Source organism: Pangasianodon hypophthalmus, chromosome 2 (genome assembly GCF_027358585.1).
Source record: "Pangasianodon hypophthalmus isolate fPanHyp1 chromosome 2, fPanHyp1.pri, whole genome shotgun sequence".
Classification (NCBI taxonomy): Eukaryota; Metazoa; Chordata; class Actinopteri; order Siluriformes; family Pangasiidae; genus Pangasianodon; species Pangasianodon hypophthalmus.
This window is the reverse complement of record NC_069711.1, coordinates 2,098,291-2,113,389: the sequence shown is the minus strand read 5'-3', so window position 1 is coordinate 2,113,389 and position 15,099 is coordinate 2,098,291. Positions and strand designations below refer to the sequence as shown.

At 38.3% G+C, this 15,099-nt stretch overlaps 1 protein-coding gene across 1 annotated transcript in view; it reads left to right on the top strand.

Annotated features, from left to right (window-relative positions):
- The window catches only part of negr1 (neuronal growth regulator 1), a 188,236-nt gene extending 174,710 nt beyond the window's left edge, over positions 1-13,526 (top strand). The window contains exon 7 of the mRNA XM_034297757.2: positions 13,387-13,526. Coding sequence (XP_034153648.1) covers positions 13,387-13,478 — 92 coding nt within the window. The 3' untranslated portion in view covers positions 13,479-13,526. The remainder of the gene's footprint in view (positions 1-13,386) is intronic.
- The last annotated feature ends 1,573 nt before the right edge of the window (positions 13,527-15,099 follow it).

Here is a 15,099-nt window from a genome sequence, read left to right as displayed (position 1 = left end):
CACAGAAACAGATTGAAAAAATGAGTGTAATCGTTGATATGGTGAGGTTTTCTGATTTAGACTCAAGTGTCAGCGCTGTGCAAGTTAGAGGCAAAGCTGTAACTTTTGCTTACGGAGGTTCTCAGTTTCTCAGTAACAAGCTGTATTTTTTTCTCTTATTAACTTCAGGAGAGAGAAAAAAGAGAGGCTGGTGAGAGAACGACTGTTTACAACGTAACGCTGCTATAACGTAATTAAGAACAGAAACTAACTTGTTTCTTGGACATTCAGCAACATTACATGTAACTATAAATGGATAAAAAGTATGACACATCATTGTATGTGTATTTTTGTAGGCAGATTGCAGTGAAATAAGAGGAATAAAGCACTTCGCGATGTGCTGTTGTAGGAAAATAATCAACTTTGTTGTGGTAACAGTAACTCCACTTCATCACACCACCCTGTCATTGATTATTTTTCTATAACAGCACCACACCAAGCATGTCATTCCTTACATAAAAGATATACTTTACCTTTACTTGAATACACTACTTTACAGATAGCTGAGGAGATCCTGGAAGGCTGATCACAGGCCTGGTCTCATTAGCATGTCTTTAACTAGCATGAATTGGTTTAAATGAGTATGTGCTGTCAAAACGAAGTGATCTCTCTATCAGGGAGTGAATAGAAAGAAAGAAAGAAAGAAAGAAAGAGAAAAAGAAGACACAGGAAGAGAAGTAAAACAGAAGGTAGTACAGTGGGAAGTGGTGACATTGGTGCTAGGTTAGAACCACATTGTTAATAATTCAACTTTCTTGTTGTGTTGGTAAGACAGCTTTTTTGCATGATAATAAAACCTAAAATTTTATTTTTGAGTGAAAATAACCTAACGATAGATTAATGAGTTCGGAAAAAAAAAATCTCCAAGCTAACAAAGAACAACCAATTAACTCCACGCTTAAGAAAAAAACATGTTCCTTTTGCATGCTTAATGGTTCTTCAGTCAATTGCTTTTGGGGCAACTCTTAAAGGTTCTATGTAGAATACTACAACAGTGTTTTCCTTTCAGAAAAGGTTCCAATAGGCTTTCTTTAGAAAGCTGGAACCCTTAACCTTCCAAAGAACCCTTGATCAGGGGTGGAAAATACTTACCTAATACTTAAGTATTATTTTGGTAGATTTGTGTTTTACTCAGTTGTTATTGAAATTGAATACACTTGGCTCCTTACATCTTTATTTTTTTTACCTTGTTTTATATACTTTTTCACTTTTTTAATTTTTTTCAAAATATCCAATCACATTCACTTCAATGTCAAACAAAACTGCACACATCGATGCTAATGTTCGCTTTTCACAAAAAAAAGAAAAAAAAACAGGCCTGATTGCCATCCCCTTGATTGAAACACCTGATTTCACCTACCCCTTTAAATTAACTCGCACTCCTAGAGGTAAGTAGAGTTTCTTGGTACTTTTTCTACCTTTGGCCTTGTGGAACACTTGACCGTACAGACCTGGAGTGTAGGTTACCTGGTGTGTGGATTACCTGGTGTGTGGGTTACCTGGAGTGTGGATTACCTGGAGTGTAGGTTACCTGGTGTGTGGGTTACCTGGAGTGTGAGTTACCTGGAGTGTAGGTTACCTGGAGTGTGAGTTACCTGGAGTGTAGGTTACCTGGAGTGTGGGTTACCTGGAGTGTGGATTACCTGGAGTGTAGGTTACCTGGAGTGTAGGTTACCTGGAGTATAGGTTACCTGGTGTGTAGGTTACCTGGAGTGTGGATTACCTGGTGTGTGGATTACCTGGTTTGTAGATTACCTGGTTTGTAGATTACCTGGAGTGTAGGTTACCTGGTGTGTAGATTACCTGGTGTGTAGATTACCTGGAGTATAGATTACCTGAAGTATAGATTACCTATGTAAAAGAACGTTTGCTGTTAAAAATTCTCTATCATAGTAACTACCGTTTATTAAAGCAAAGTTTTTCCCAGTCGTTTTCACAGTGTCGATACACAAATCCACATCCGATTCACATAAAATCCACTCTTAATCCTGAATTACCTCAACACTAAAAAACTCATTTTCTGTGAGTTATCCATTTATTTAATATCCCTGTGTGCTAACAGCTACATGTAGGCTTTCGGAAAATAGCATAATCTGTGAGCTCAGTGCAGTTCGGGTGAATTTTAATTATTTGCTGGATTGTGTTTAGAGCTGTGGAAAATGAAATGTAATTCAATTAAACATGGCTAAGCAACGGAAAAAACACAATCATCTAAAGTGCTAATTGGTGTGTATTAGAGAACATTGGCTTACTGTAGACTTCACCTTTTGCAAATGTCTCCAATGAAAGCAGAGGCAATAATGATTAAGCTCTCCAAGATTCAACAAATTTACTGTATTGATACAGTCATTTCCATACATATTGGCACTCTTCAAGAGAATATGCACAAACAATCACACACAAGCATGGCCATAACAAGCTATGAGTACACTGAGGTCCAGGTACTGGTAGTTTCAGTTCAATATGGAATCACTGACATCTTATGAAGGCAATTAGCTTATTGCAGCTTATTGCAGTAATGTTCGCTGGTTGCAATAACATTTGATGATCGCAGTAACATTCTCTGATGGCAGTAAGGCTTGCTGGTCGCAGAAACATTAGCTGATAACACTAATGTAGTTGCTCACACTAATGTAGCTGATCGCAATATCATTTGCTGATCATAGTAATGAAGCTGATCGCAGTAATGTAGCTGATCATAGTAACATTCACTGATCGCAGTAACGTAGCTGATCATAGTAACATACGCTTATCGCAGGAACATTCGCAGAATACAGTGATGTAGCTGATCATAGTAACATTCACTGATCACAATAATGCAGCTGATCGCAGTAATATAGCTGATCATAGTAACATTCACTGATCACAATAATGCAGCTGATCGCAGTAATATAGCTGATCATAGTAACATTCACTGATCACAATAATGCAGCTGATTGCAGTAATATAGCTGATCATAGTAGCATTCACTGATCACAGTAATGCAGCTGATCGCAGTAATGTAGCTGATCATAGTAGCATTCACTGACCGCAGTAACGTAGCTGATCATAGTAACATACGCTTATCGCAGGAACATTCGCAGAATACAGTGATGTAGCTGATCATAGTAGCATTCACTGATCACAATAATGCAGCTGATCGCAGTAATATAGCTGATCATAGTAACATTCACTGATCACAATAATGCAGCTGATTGCAGTAATATAGCTGATCATAGTAGCATTCACTGATCACAGTAATGTAGCTGATCGCAGTAATATAGCTGATCATAGTAACATTCACTGATCACAATAATGCAGCTGATTGCAGTAATATAGCTGATCATAGTAGCATTCACTGATCACAGTAATGCAGCTGATCGCAGTAATATAGCTGATCATAGTAACATTCACTGATCACAATAATGCAGCTGATCGCAGTAATATAGCTGATCATAGTAACATTCACTGATCACAGTAATGTAGCTGATCATAGTAGCATTCACTGATCACAGTAATGTAGATGATCGCAGTAGTGTTTGCTCACCAAAATAACATTCACTGATCATGCTAACATTTGCTGATCAGTAATGTAGCTGACCGCAGTAACATTCCCTGACAGCAGTAAGGTTTACTGGCCACAGTTACATTTGCGGATCACAGTAATGTAGCTGATCTTAGTAATGTACCTGATCACAATATCATTTGCTGATCATTGTAATGCAGTTGATCACAGTAACATTCACTGATCACAGTAATGTTTGCTGATCGCAGTAATGTAGTTGATCGCAGTAACATGCTCTTATCGCAGGAACATTCGTTGATCACAGTAATGTAGTTGATTGCAGTAACCTTAGCTGATTGCAATAACATTCATTGATGACAGTAATGTAGTTGATCGTAGTTACATTCGTTGTTACTGATCACAGTAACATTTGCTGATCACAGTAAAATTCGCTGATCACAGTAACATTCGCTGATTACAGTAATGTAGATGATCTCAGTAATGTTTGCTGATCTCAGTAATGTAGTTGATCGCAGTAACATTCACTGATCAGAGTAATGTATTTGTTCTCAGTAATGTTTGCTGATCTCAGTAATGTAGTTGGTTACAGTAATAAGCGCTTATCGCAGAAATATCTTTTGATCACAGTAATATAGTTGATTGCAGTAACATGTGCATATCTCAAGAACATTTTTTGATCACAGTAATGCACAGTTAAACACACAGCCTCAGTCTAATGGGCTAAACTAAAAACACTACATGCAGTTAGATGTAGAAATCCACTGTTTGGAGTCTTGCAGCATGTGAAAGCAGCCCAACTGTGCTGCGTCTGGAGCTCTCAGAAGCTGTTGTTTTTATCCCCAAGAGGAAACACAACAGGACATTTTTTTGACCAACAAATACATGAATGCACTTCTTGTTTTACAGAATACTCCATTTCTGGGAAGCCATTTATCCTCAGTAGGACCAGTTACTGGAATTAAACCTACTCAATTTCCACAAACATACAGTATGGTAAACAAAGTTGACAAGTAAGTGCATACAGTTAAGTGTATCTATGATGTACAGAACCATTTCAGTTGTAAGATATCTATTGGAAAAACTAGAAATGTGTGAGCATCATGGTGAACTTGCATGGTGAAGTTACTCCAGAGACTGAAACAAAGAAGAAAAGTACAGTATGTCTCCTTTTCCAGTGCACAACATTTTGGGCTAATTTCAGACTCTAGGCCATTTATACCAGCTGGCCCTGAGTGAAAACTGTTCTGTGTGTCTTAAAAAAAAAAAAAAAAAAGAATACAGCATATTTTATGTGTTGTTTAGGTCAAAGAAAGACAACAAATCCAATCAATGTTATTTTGCTATCACACTGAAGCTGGATGTGCTTTGAAAAAATATTAGCAGTAAAAAAGAACAATGTGATGGAGTATCATCTTAATTTTGTGGTATTCTCATTTCTTGTCATTTTCAGCTGCTCTCGACTGGAAGTTCTCTCTGCGGTCTGTTTTCAGCTGTGGGCTAATAAGATTGAGCCGGTGTGGGCTAGCTTCTCGTCAATCTTTTCTCGGTGCAGACGGAGAGGGGGGTGGAGAGCGTGGCAGGAGAACACCTGCGAGTGGATTAATGAGGGATAGACTGGTCTCCATGCTGCCCATCCTCCTCACGCTAATTAATCCTGCTGGTCATTAGCAATAACGGGGAGCTTCACGCCATTCCAGCAGCAAATATCTCAGAATCCTGGCTTTAACATTGAAGAAATTGGTGTGATGATCTAGACAAAACTGTGTCTAGTACCCTTTGATTTGGGCATGTGAGTTTTGTGGTTGGTGGTTTCATTATAAGTTATCAGTGAAGCACATGATTCAGACAGATCTCTGCACTTCCCACTCTTCTTCTTCCCATCTCTGTCATGTTCCTCGGAAATGAGAATGGAGAGAGAGAGAGAGAGAAAGAGAGAGGCTGTCACATCCTCGCAGGTCCTCCAATCACGTTGTTGTGTCATTATCCCACCTCTGCTCCCCTCCTGGCAATCACATTTGGAGAACATCCTTCTCTCTGTGCCACAACAACTGGTAAGCATGGCTAATGGAAATTTAATCAAGTGACAAGAGTGGAGAATCACTCATGATGTATTCCAGAGCCAAAGCCAGAGCCAGCCTGATGCGAAATAGCAAAGTTTGTGCAAATAGCATTTTAGCAAGGTGGGTTTTTCTTTAAGTTTTTTTTTTTTTTCCTGATAGGTTTATAATACACTGGTAATCTATGCATGCACCAACCACTGATGTCTGTTTCCTGGCTTTTTGAGCATCTTATTTATTTAAAGAACTACACTACATTTGTGAGGTGGTCTGAGAAAACCAACAGGTGTGACTGTGGCTGAAATCTGGAAAACTGCCAAACAAATTCCCAAAATTTTGACCAAATTTGATATTTTCTGCTAACAACATACACTGACATCTTTAACAAAATATAAATATGTTTTACCAATATGGAAGTATTTTCCAGACAAATTTCTAAAGTAATTTCAAATTGCATTTGCAATTGCGTCTTATTCTTGTCGACTTGTGACATAATTCAAATGCAAATCGTGTATTATTGTTTGGATTTTCGTTTACATGAATGGACAATGTCTGGCAAATTTCAAATGATACAGCAAAGTCCATTTGCAGTTGCATTTCCCTTGTGTTACGGGTTATGACCCTGTCATATAGCAATAGCAATAGCAATTATCCCGTTTGCTATTTCACTTCCTCGGCGTCCCGTATGGAGCCTGTAAGAATTTAAATGGAATCGCAATTCCCTTTGCATTTGCTTTTCCGATGCCTTGCGCAGAAACCTGTCAATCAGTGTTGGGGGCGGGAGTGTGCTCTGGGGGCATGTTTGTATTCGAAAGTAACGTCAGTCACAGTCGATGGCCAAGAAGGAAAATATGCTGAACAAACGATTGTGTTGATTTATGCGTCCACAAATAAAAACGCAATTGCAAATGCAATTTGTAATTACTTTTGAAATTAGTCCGGAAAATACTTCCATATACCAAAACGATGTGTGAATGCTTTTATTTAGGTTACTTCATGTTAGAATGTAGAGTTGGAGCTCTATTCTGAGTCAGCTTTTACATTAAAAGTTATATCAGTTGTCGCAGGGGAAGTACCGCAGGGAAAGTTACTCGTATTCAGAACCAGGTTGTGCACATGCTGAAGTCGATTTTCTAGGCTCCCCATTTAGAAACCTGTGTAGTTTACTCTGATGTTGCCAGATTTTTCTTTTCCATACCATCTAGACCACCACCTTAAACACTTGTCTTTAAGCTTTAAAAACACAAAGGATAGAAAATGCTAACCAGAGAAGGAAATAATTTGTTTTTCGTGGCTGTTCAGTGTAAAAACAAGACAATTTAAAATGAAAAATGAAAAAAAAGACTAATACAATGATATATGAGAATGATGCATGAGAAGATGATGACCATTAAAATAAATCTAATCGGAGTGTAATAGATTGGCAGTATATTGCTGCATTAATCACTGCAAATTGAATTTAACAATATGGCTTCCACATTATTCAGCAGCTTAAAATAGCGCTTGATCCAGCACATACTATTAATTTGCATTTTATTTTTCATATTGTGTTCCAGGAGTTATGGGTACACACCTTAATAAAGATATGAGATACTAAATCAAACGTCATAAAATCATAATATTTGTGCAGGATATAACTTTTAATTCACTATTTTGAGTTGTTAAATTTAATAAAATATAATAAATCTTTACTTCTGGTTGAGATATGTACAAAAGAGAAACACATTTCAATTTTGAAAAAACTATGTATGGTAGAAAATAAAATTTGACCATGTGAAAGGTTTTTCCCGGCCACAACATAATTATTCTGACCTTCGTTCTCTCATTTTATTTCTCCCTTTGTACATCACTTGTTGATTCCTGAACTCTAATTCTGTGACTCGAGCCAAACAGAGTTCATGAGCGGAAAATAAATGTGTTTTTACTTGCAAAGATGACAACCAATCAAAGTTCAAAACCCAACACAACCCTACCTTTACACTCCATTGCCCAAGAACAGCTTCAATCTGTAAACAGAGTATAAAAAAACATAGGTTCTGTTGTGTTTTCTCAATGGGATGTGATGAAACCTGAATAAATCCACCTCCACCTCATATCCACGTCCCAGCTTCCTTGACTGTCGATCTTGTTCTTCTAAAAGAATGCCACAAGCAAGACTTGACACAAAAAATGTGATGTACAAAGAAACCCCAAAACTGGGATGCTCTCGCAGTAATTCATAGACTTACATTAAAACATTATGCACGAACACAGATTTCTTGGGGCTTGAATCGTGTTTTAGTTTCAAGCATCACAGAGTGAAGCAGGTTTGTGTGCGACTCTGATGAAAGACATTTAAGTTTGTTTGTGGCACCGAGAGATTTACATTTTGAGGTAAATATGAATGTTTGTAGATACACAGACACATCAGACATTTCAAAGTCTAGCTGAAGAAAAAGCAGCAGGTGTTTAAACCGCATTTCCGCTTTTCGCGCTCTTGGAATGTGGATGTGTTGGGTCTGAAATCAACTCTGAATCTCTAGCGGCTTTCCAGGTTTAGTAGCCTCTTAGTACAAAGATAAACATTTATAAACGTTAAATGAAACAAAAGTCCTTCAGCCTTGAGTAACCTTCTGGAAAAAAAATTACAATACTTTAGAAAAAACCTTTAATAGTTTCCATCAGATTCCTGCAGGTTTCTGTTGCATTTTGGCAGTTTTGTCAGTTTTCCACAGGTTTCCATCAGAATTTTGCAGGTTTCTATCAGATTCCTGAAGCTTTCCATCAGATTCCTGCAGGTTTCCATCAAATTCCTGGAGGTTTCCATCAGATTCCTGAAGGTTTCCATCAGATTCCTGCAGGTTTCAATTAGAGTCCTGCAAATTTCTGTCAGGTTCCAACAGGTTTCCATCCGATTCCTACATGGTTCATCAGATTTTTGCAGGTTTCCATTAGATTCCTGCAGGTTTCTGCTGGATTCCCACAGGTTTCCATCAAATTCCTGAAGGCTTCCATCAGATTCCAACAGGTTTCCATCAGATTCCTGAAGGTTTCCATTAGATTCCTGCAAAGTTCTGCCAGGTTCCATCAGGTTTCCATAAGAGTCCTAAATGTTTCATAAGATTTTTGCAGGTTTACATTAGATTTCTGCAGGTTTCTACTGGATTCCCACAGGTTTCCATCAGACGCTTACAGGTTTCTATCAGATTCCAACAGGTTTCCCTTGGATTCCTGAAGGTTTCCATTAGATTCCTGCGAATTCTTGTCAGATTCCAACAGGTTTCCATAAGATTCCTTCAGGTTTCCATAAGATTCCTACGCATTTCATCAGATTTTTGCAGGTTTCCATTAGATTCCTGCAGGTTTCTGTTGGATTCCCACAGGTTTCTATCAGATTCCTACAGCTTTCTTGCAGCAAGAGTGTATAAAGGATGTACCTTAGAGGTTACAAAATACCCATAATGAATAATGCACATTGTATGTGATTTTATATGTAGGTTATAAAAACAAGTCCCCAGAAAAGCTGTAAGCGTTAACTGTATTGCAACTCGTCTGTCTTGAAGATTTCAGAAAACTTGAAGTTACAGCTTTACCTCTGACTGGTACAAAGCACTTGCACTGGAGACTCCTTCCATACGTGTTACATAAACATCTCCTTACAGAAAACTTCACCATATCACTTCACCAATTTTTTAATCCATTTAGCATCAGCCGTACAATTCCCTCTGAGCGAGCTGTTACTATAGGAACGCTAATGTATAATATAAATCGAGAATTCCCCAGCTCTGTGTGGTAATAATCGTTATTACGCCGTAAATATTTTGATGATCAATTTGCACAGTTATTTTGTGTCTCTAGTGCTGTTAGAATGAAGGCCAGTCTTAGTGCTTGTGGACTGCAGCAGATTGCTGGAGAGGAGTTGTTCAGTTCAGTGATCATTGCTGTTGATGTTATTTCCTTTTTCCCAGGTATTTTCAGGGAGTAGCGCACTCTGTCATTTGCACTAATGGAGCTGTCATAGCGACTGCCCTGAAGTGCCCCGTCTGCCATTTATTGTGGTTTTTTTTTTCCCACCGCAGACTTATTATTAGTGAACATATTTATAAAATTCTGTGTGCTGCCTGAAGTTGGCATCAATAAAGTGTGTAGCTTAATCTCACTCCTGCTGCTACCTCTTATTTTTGTGTTAGTCTCCTATTGGCTGACTTTTGTTATCTCTCTCTCTCTCTCTCTCTCTCTCTCTCTCTCTCCTCACTCTCGCTCTCTCTCTCTCTCTCTCTCCACTTTACGCCTCCACCCTCCGCCCTAAAATGTACCAAACCGATTCTGAATTAGTGGATTTTAGTTCCTGCAGCCGCCTACGAGCTGCTGACAGCTTGCCAAATTGGGGCAGCTCAAATTGATTTCGGTTGCTGATATAACTCAGAGTCTGCTATCTGAATCCAGAACTTAGCTTTTGAATCCTTTTAAGCGAAGGACTTCCAAGCAAACCCAGTGATGGGAAACAAAGGAATCGCTGTGGCTCTTTTTTTTTTTTTTTTTTTTTTTTCTTCTCAACATCGCTCTGAGATTAGATAAGTGTATTTGTGAGTCACACTTTCATGGCTATAAAAGAGATTCAAAAAAAAAAAGAAGAAGAAGGAGAAGATGGGAAGCGCCTTGGGGATGAAGTCGAGTCGAAACACTGCTGATCAGATAAAACTACACAGTAGTAGATATCTTTGAATCTATTATACAGTAAAATATAGAAAAAAGTATATATTTAAAAAGTAGTCAAAAAATAAAATTCACTATATATATATATATATATATATATATATATATATATATATATATAGTAACAAAAGGAAACAAAGAAAGAAAAGAGAAGGGATAAATACATATAACACAACAACAATTTTTTAAAAATATAATAATAATAATAATTATTATAATTATTTATTTATTTATTTATTTTTCATCATTTTCCTATGCATTACTAGAAAAGAGAAGGGATAAATATGTATACGTAAATATGTTTATATATGTTTTTGAAAAGCATTTTCATCTGCATATTATGTATGAAAGGTGGTATACCAATTAATTTTTTCACACTATTAAGGTGTGAAATGGAGAGATATACAGAATTTAAAATAACTCATAAATGAGCCGAGTAAAATACATTAGCGAGATGGTTAATCTCAGGATAAAAATAATGATATTTAATTTGTTTTATTCCTTTTTTTTTGCACTAGACGTATTGTAGCCTGCCCCGAGGGCGATCCCTCATCCACTCCGTCAGCGACACACAGCTTGTTCTTGGTAATTTATTTCATGAATGTCTCTGGGGAACTCTGAAAATGACTACAACTCCGCTCGCCCCCGTGGCTCAGTGTTGATTGGAACGTCGTCCATTTGGTTAGTTTTATTTTCTCGCTGTTGACTTAAGGCGTCGGTATGCAAGCGAACACTGCGAAATAAATGTCACACTTTAATGAAAGATAAAGGCTTAAATTGGTAAAACAATACGATCCATCATGGTGACGGATGAGAAAGCAAGCGATTAACATTCCTCCCTGAAACATTGCATCATGCCAGAGGAAATCGTGCATGCTGCTTTATTCTTTTCCTCCACAAAAGAAAGGTGTGTGTTTATGTGTGTGTTTGAGTTTAGGAATCATTTGGAGTTCAAACACTAAAAACAGACACTATCTGGCCAAAAGTATGTGCACCCCGGACCATCACACCTATATGTGGCTCTTCCCCAAACTGTTGCCCCAAAGTTAGAAGCACACAATTGTATAGGAAAGTAAGTCTTTGTATGCTGCAGCGTTACAGTTTCCCTTCACTGGAACTAAGAGGCCCAAATCTGTTCCAGCATGCACAAAGCGAAGATATGGAAGACATGGTGTGTTAAGGTTGGAGTGGAGGAACTCGTGTGTGCTGCACAGAGCCACACTTTTAATGCAATGGAACATCCACCATACAAGCTAGCTCCTTCACCAGCCTTTCTTTGTTCTCTGTTGAAATTAATAAAACAGGAAAACATGGCTTGTCACTTTCAAGAAACCACAACGTGTAAACTCATCTGTCCGAAAGACTTTCTCATGCTGGGAAGCTTTACAAAGCACTGACCCTGGAGACTCCTTCCTTAAATGTTACATAAGCTAAAATCATAACAAAAAAATTCACCTCACCTCATTTGTTAAGCAACACCATGCCTTTTAAAAAATCTATTTATTATCAGTATTAGATTATGCGGAACATCCGCCGTACACGTCCTTGTGTATGAGCTGTTACTATAGAAACGATATCTGTGTTACTGGAAATATATATTGATTAAAACTAACTGAATTTTTATTGGTAACAAGACTGAAGGATCATTGCAGTGGTTAGAAGGTATTTTGGCCTGTTCCTCTGTAATGTTTCAGTTCATATATATATATACATATTTTAGGAAGTGGCCTGTTTTCATATCTCACGACAGATTTAACAGATTTTCACCTGGATTGAGGTCAGGACTCTGACTGTGCCTGTAGAAAACCTTGCTTTCGCTTCACCGTTGGTGTGCAGTGTTGTGTTTCCTTCAAGCAAAATAATAACAATAGATTTACCAAAAAAGTTCCGTCCTTGCATCATCTCTCCACAGAACACTGTCCCATTAGTGGTGTGAAACATGTGCATGACATGGCCAGAATCGTGTGGTGGTTTTTATTAGCTTCCCTGACCTCAACTAACATTAGTTACTGCATCAGGAAATATTAGTTTATAGTTCTTAGTATCTGTACTATATGGACTCTAAGTAGATTTCAGTATAAAGGCGGCTTTCGTCACTTTACATTAATCAACAATCTAACATTCATTCATTTCTCTTTATCATGATTATGATCATGGTGCAGTGGATCAGGAGTCTATCCCAGGATAGACAGATCACACCTTCACACTTCTCATTCACACCTAGCATACCCAATTCATCTATTGGCATGTTTATGGAGATGGGAGGAAACTGGAGAACCCAGAAGAAACCCACAACAACACGGAGAGAATTTATGAAACTCCACACAGACAATAAGCTGAGCTGCGCTCTAATTTTCAAATGAAAACGCCAATCGTTGCATAGCAAATCTTTTAATTGGCCAAGAAAGCTAGCTGGCTAGTTCCAGCAACATCCAATGACACGCATTCCTGCTTCAATGTGCACTCTAAAAACAAAACCAAAAAAAAAACACAGTACACAGCTATAACATACAGAAGAAGCCTTTATTTGTAACATAAACCTTATAGCACAGTGAAATTCTTATCTTCACATATCCCAGCTTGTTAGAAAGCTGGGGTCAGAGCACAGGGTCAGCCATAATACAGCACACCTGGAGCAGAGAGGGTTCAGGGCCTTGCTCAAGGGCCCAAAGCTGGTAGTTTGGTAGTGCTGGGTCTTGAACCCTCAACTTTCTGATCAGTAGTCCAGAGCTTTAACCATTGAGCCACCACTGCCCACTATAGAGGCCATATATAATATATAAAGATCAAGCATGTATAGTTCTGACACTCCTCCTCTTTCTGATACATGTTGTGGCTAATTTTGTGCATTTCATCATCTTTTCAGTAGGAATGTATAATTCAATGCTGTAAATAGACATTAAAATAGACAGAATATTTTAACTTCATTTCAACTTTTAATTTAAAGTCTGTGACACTTCTCAAAAATATTTACCTGAGTGCATTGTTTTTTTACTAAGTTAACAAGCGTAGCTTACTCAAATAAGGAGATAATTTATTTGAAATCGATGACTTCATGATTGACAGGTTGATTCCCGTCCTGGTTTGTAGGTAGACACGCCCCCAAAGTGGCGAGGCACTGGCGAGGAGAGCAGACGGAGACATTCATGCCGTGTGCAGTCACAGACGTCTCTACAGACTGATCAGCGAAATAATATAACTGAAATAATTCCAGTAAAAGGAAAAAAACAGGTACTTTAACGTAAATAGACGACTTCTAACTTTCACGGTTCACAGCTGTGTTCACAGTTAGACTCTGCTGTTCAGCAATGTCTTACTGCTTGCAGGAAGAAACTGTTCCTGAGTCTGGACGTTCTGGCCTGAATACTTCTTCGCCTCTTCCCGGATGGGGGGATTTAAACCAATATTAGGATGGGTGCTCTCAGGATCCTTCTTGATGGAGGTTGCCTTCCTCACACTCCTTGTGATGTAAACGTCCTCAGTGGCAGGAAGGTTGGCACCAGCGATGCGCTGTGCCGTCTTCGCTACCCGCCGCAGGGCTTTCCTGTCAGCTGCCGAGAAGTTTCCATACCAGACGGTGATACAGCTGGTGAGTACACTCTCAATGACACATCTGTAGGAACCAGTAAAGATGGAGGGAGGCATGCCAGCTCTCTTCATCCTCCTTAGAAAATACAGGTGCTGTTGGGCCTTCTTAACTAAGAAGGAGGTGTTCAGTGACCATGTCAGTTCGTCGGAGATGTGCAGGCCCAGGAATTTGAAGTTCTGCATTGTTTCATCCTCTGTGCCGTTGACGAATAATGGCTGATGAGGAGCTTTGGTGCATCTGATGTCAACGATCATCTCTTTTGTCTTGTTGACATTCAGGGAGAGATTGTTGGAATCACACCAGGCTATGAGTTGGTTCACCTCGTCCCTGTATGCTGTCTCATCATTGTAACTCCCACAACTGTGGTGTCAACTGTGATCTTTATGATGCTTTTGCAATGCAGTCATGAGTCAGTCTTGAGGACAATGACCAGCTCTCGGTTGATGACTGGATGTTTAAGACAGGGGTTCGTTACTCTGAAATAAATTCCACAGATCCACTCAGCACAGATAGAACAGATACACTGGATCCAGACTGACATTATTTACAGATTGACCTGTTTTTGAGTTATTGAGGTTTGGATTAAACTCAAGGAACCAATCGAACCAGTCAATCACTATAAGAAATAAATAATAAATATAATCACTTGGGTAATGGCTTGTGATTTGTATTCTGTAACAAACAAAAAAAAATCCCACATTCCCTGGCTGTGCTTCATAAACCCCATTTTGAGAACCACTGGTTTAAGAAACCCTCATAGGAAATTTAGCTTTATCTGAATTTCCTGTTTACGCACCATTTGCTTAATTTTTTTTTTTTGTAAAATCTCCTTTAATACCCGAAACCTCTGCTTTTAGTGTAATTGAGTTCGGCTGTTTTTGGTACTTGGTATTTTTCCCCTGACATACAGGAACACTCCAGTACTGTAAAATAAAGCTTTATACTGTACTGTAATTAACAGCTGTCATTTACGAGTCATTATTTTTTATGTCCTTTGTTCAGAACGTGAATTGAGAGCCCACTCAGTGTGTTACTGCTATTTTACTGATCGTTAATTAACCTGAACATTTCCAGAAGCAGTACACTCTTAAAACATTATGTACAACCCTAAAACAAAATGTTTTCCTATTAGAACAAAGAACCCTTAATTATCCAATGAACCATTAAAGAATCATTAAAGAATCCTTTTTTCTTTTTTTTTTACTGAAGTGTTG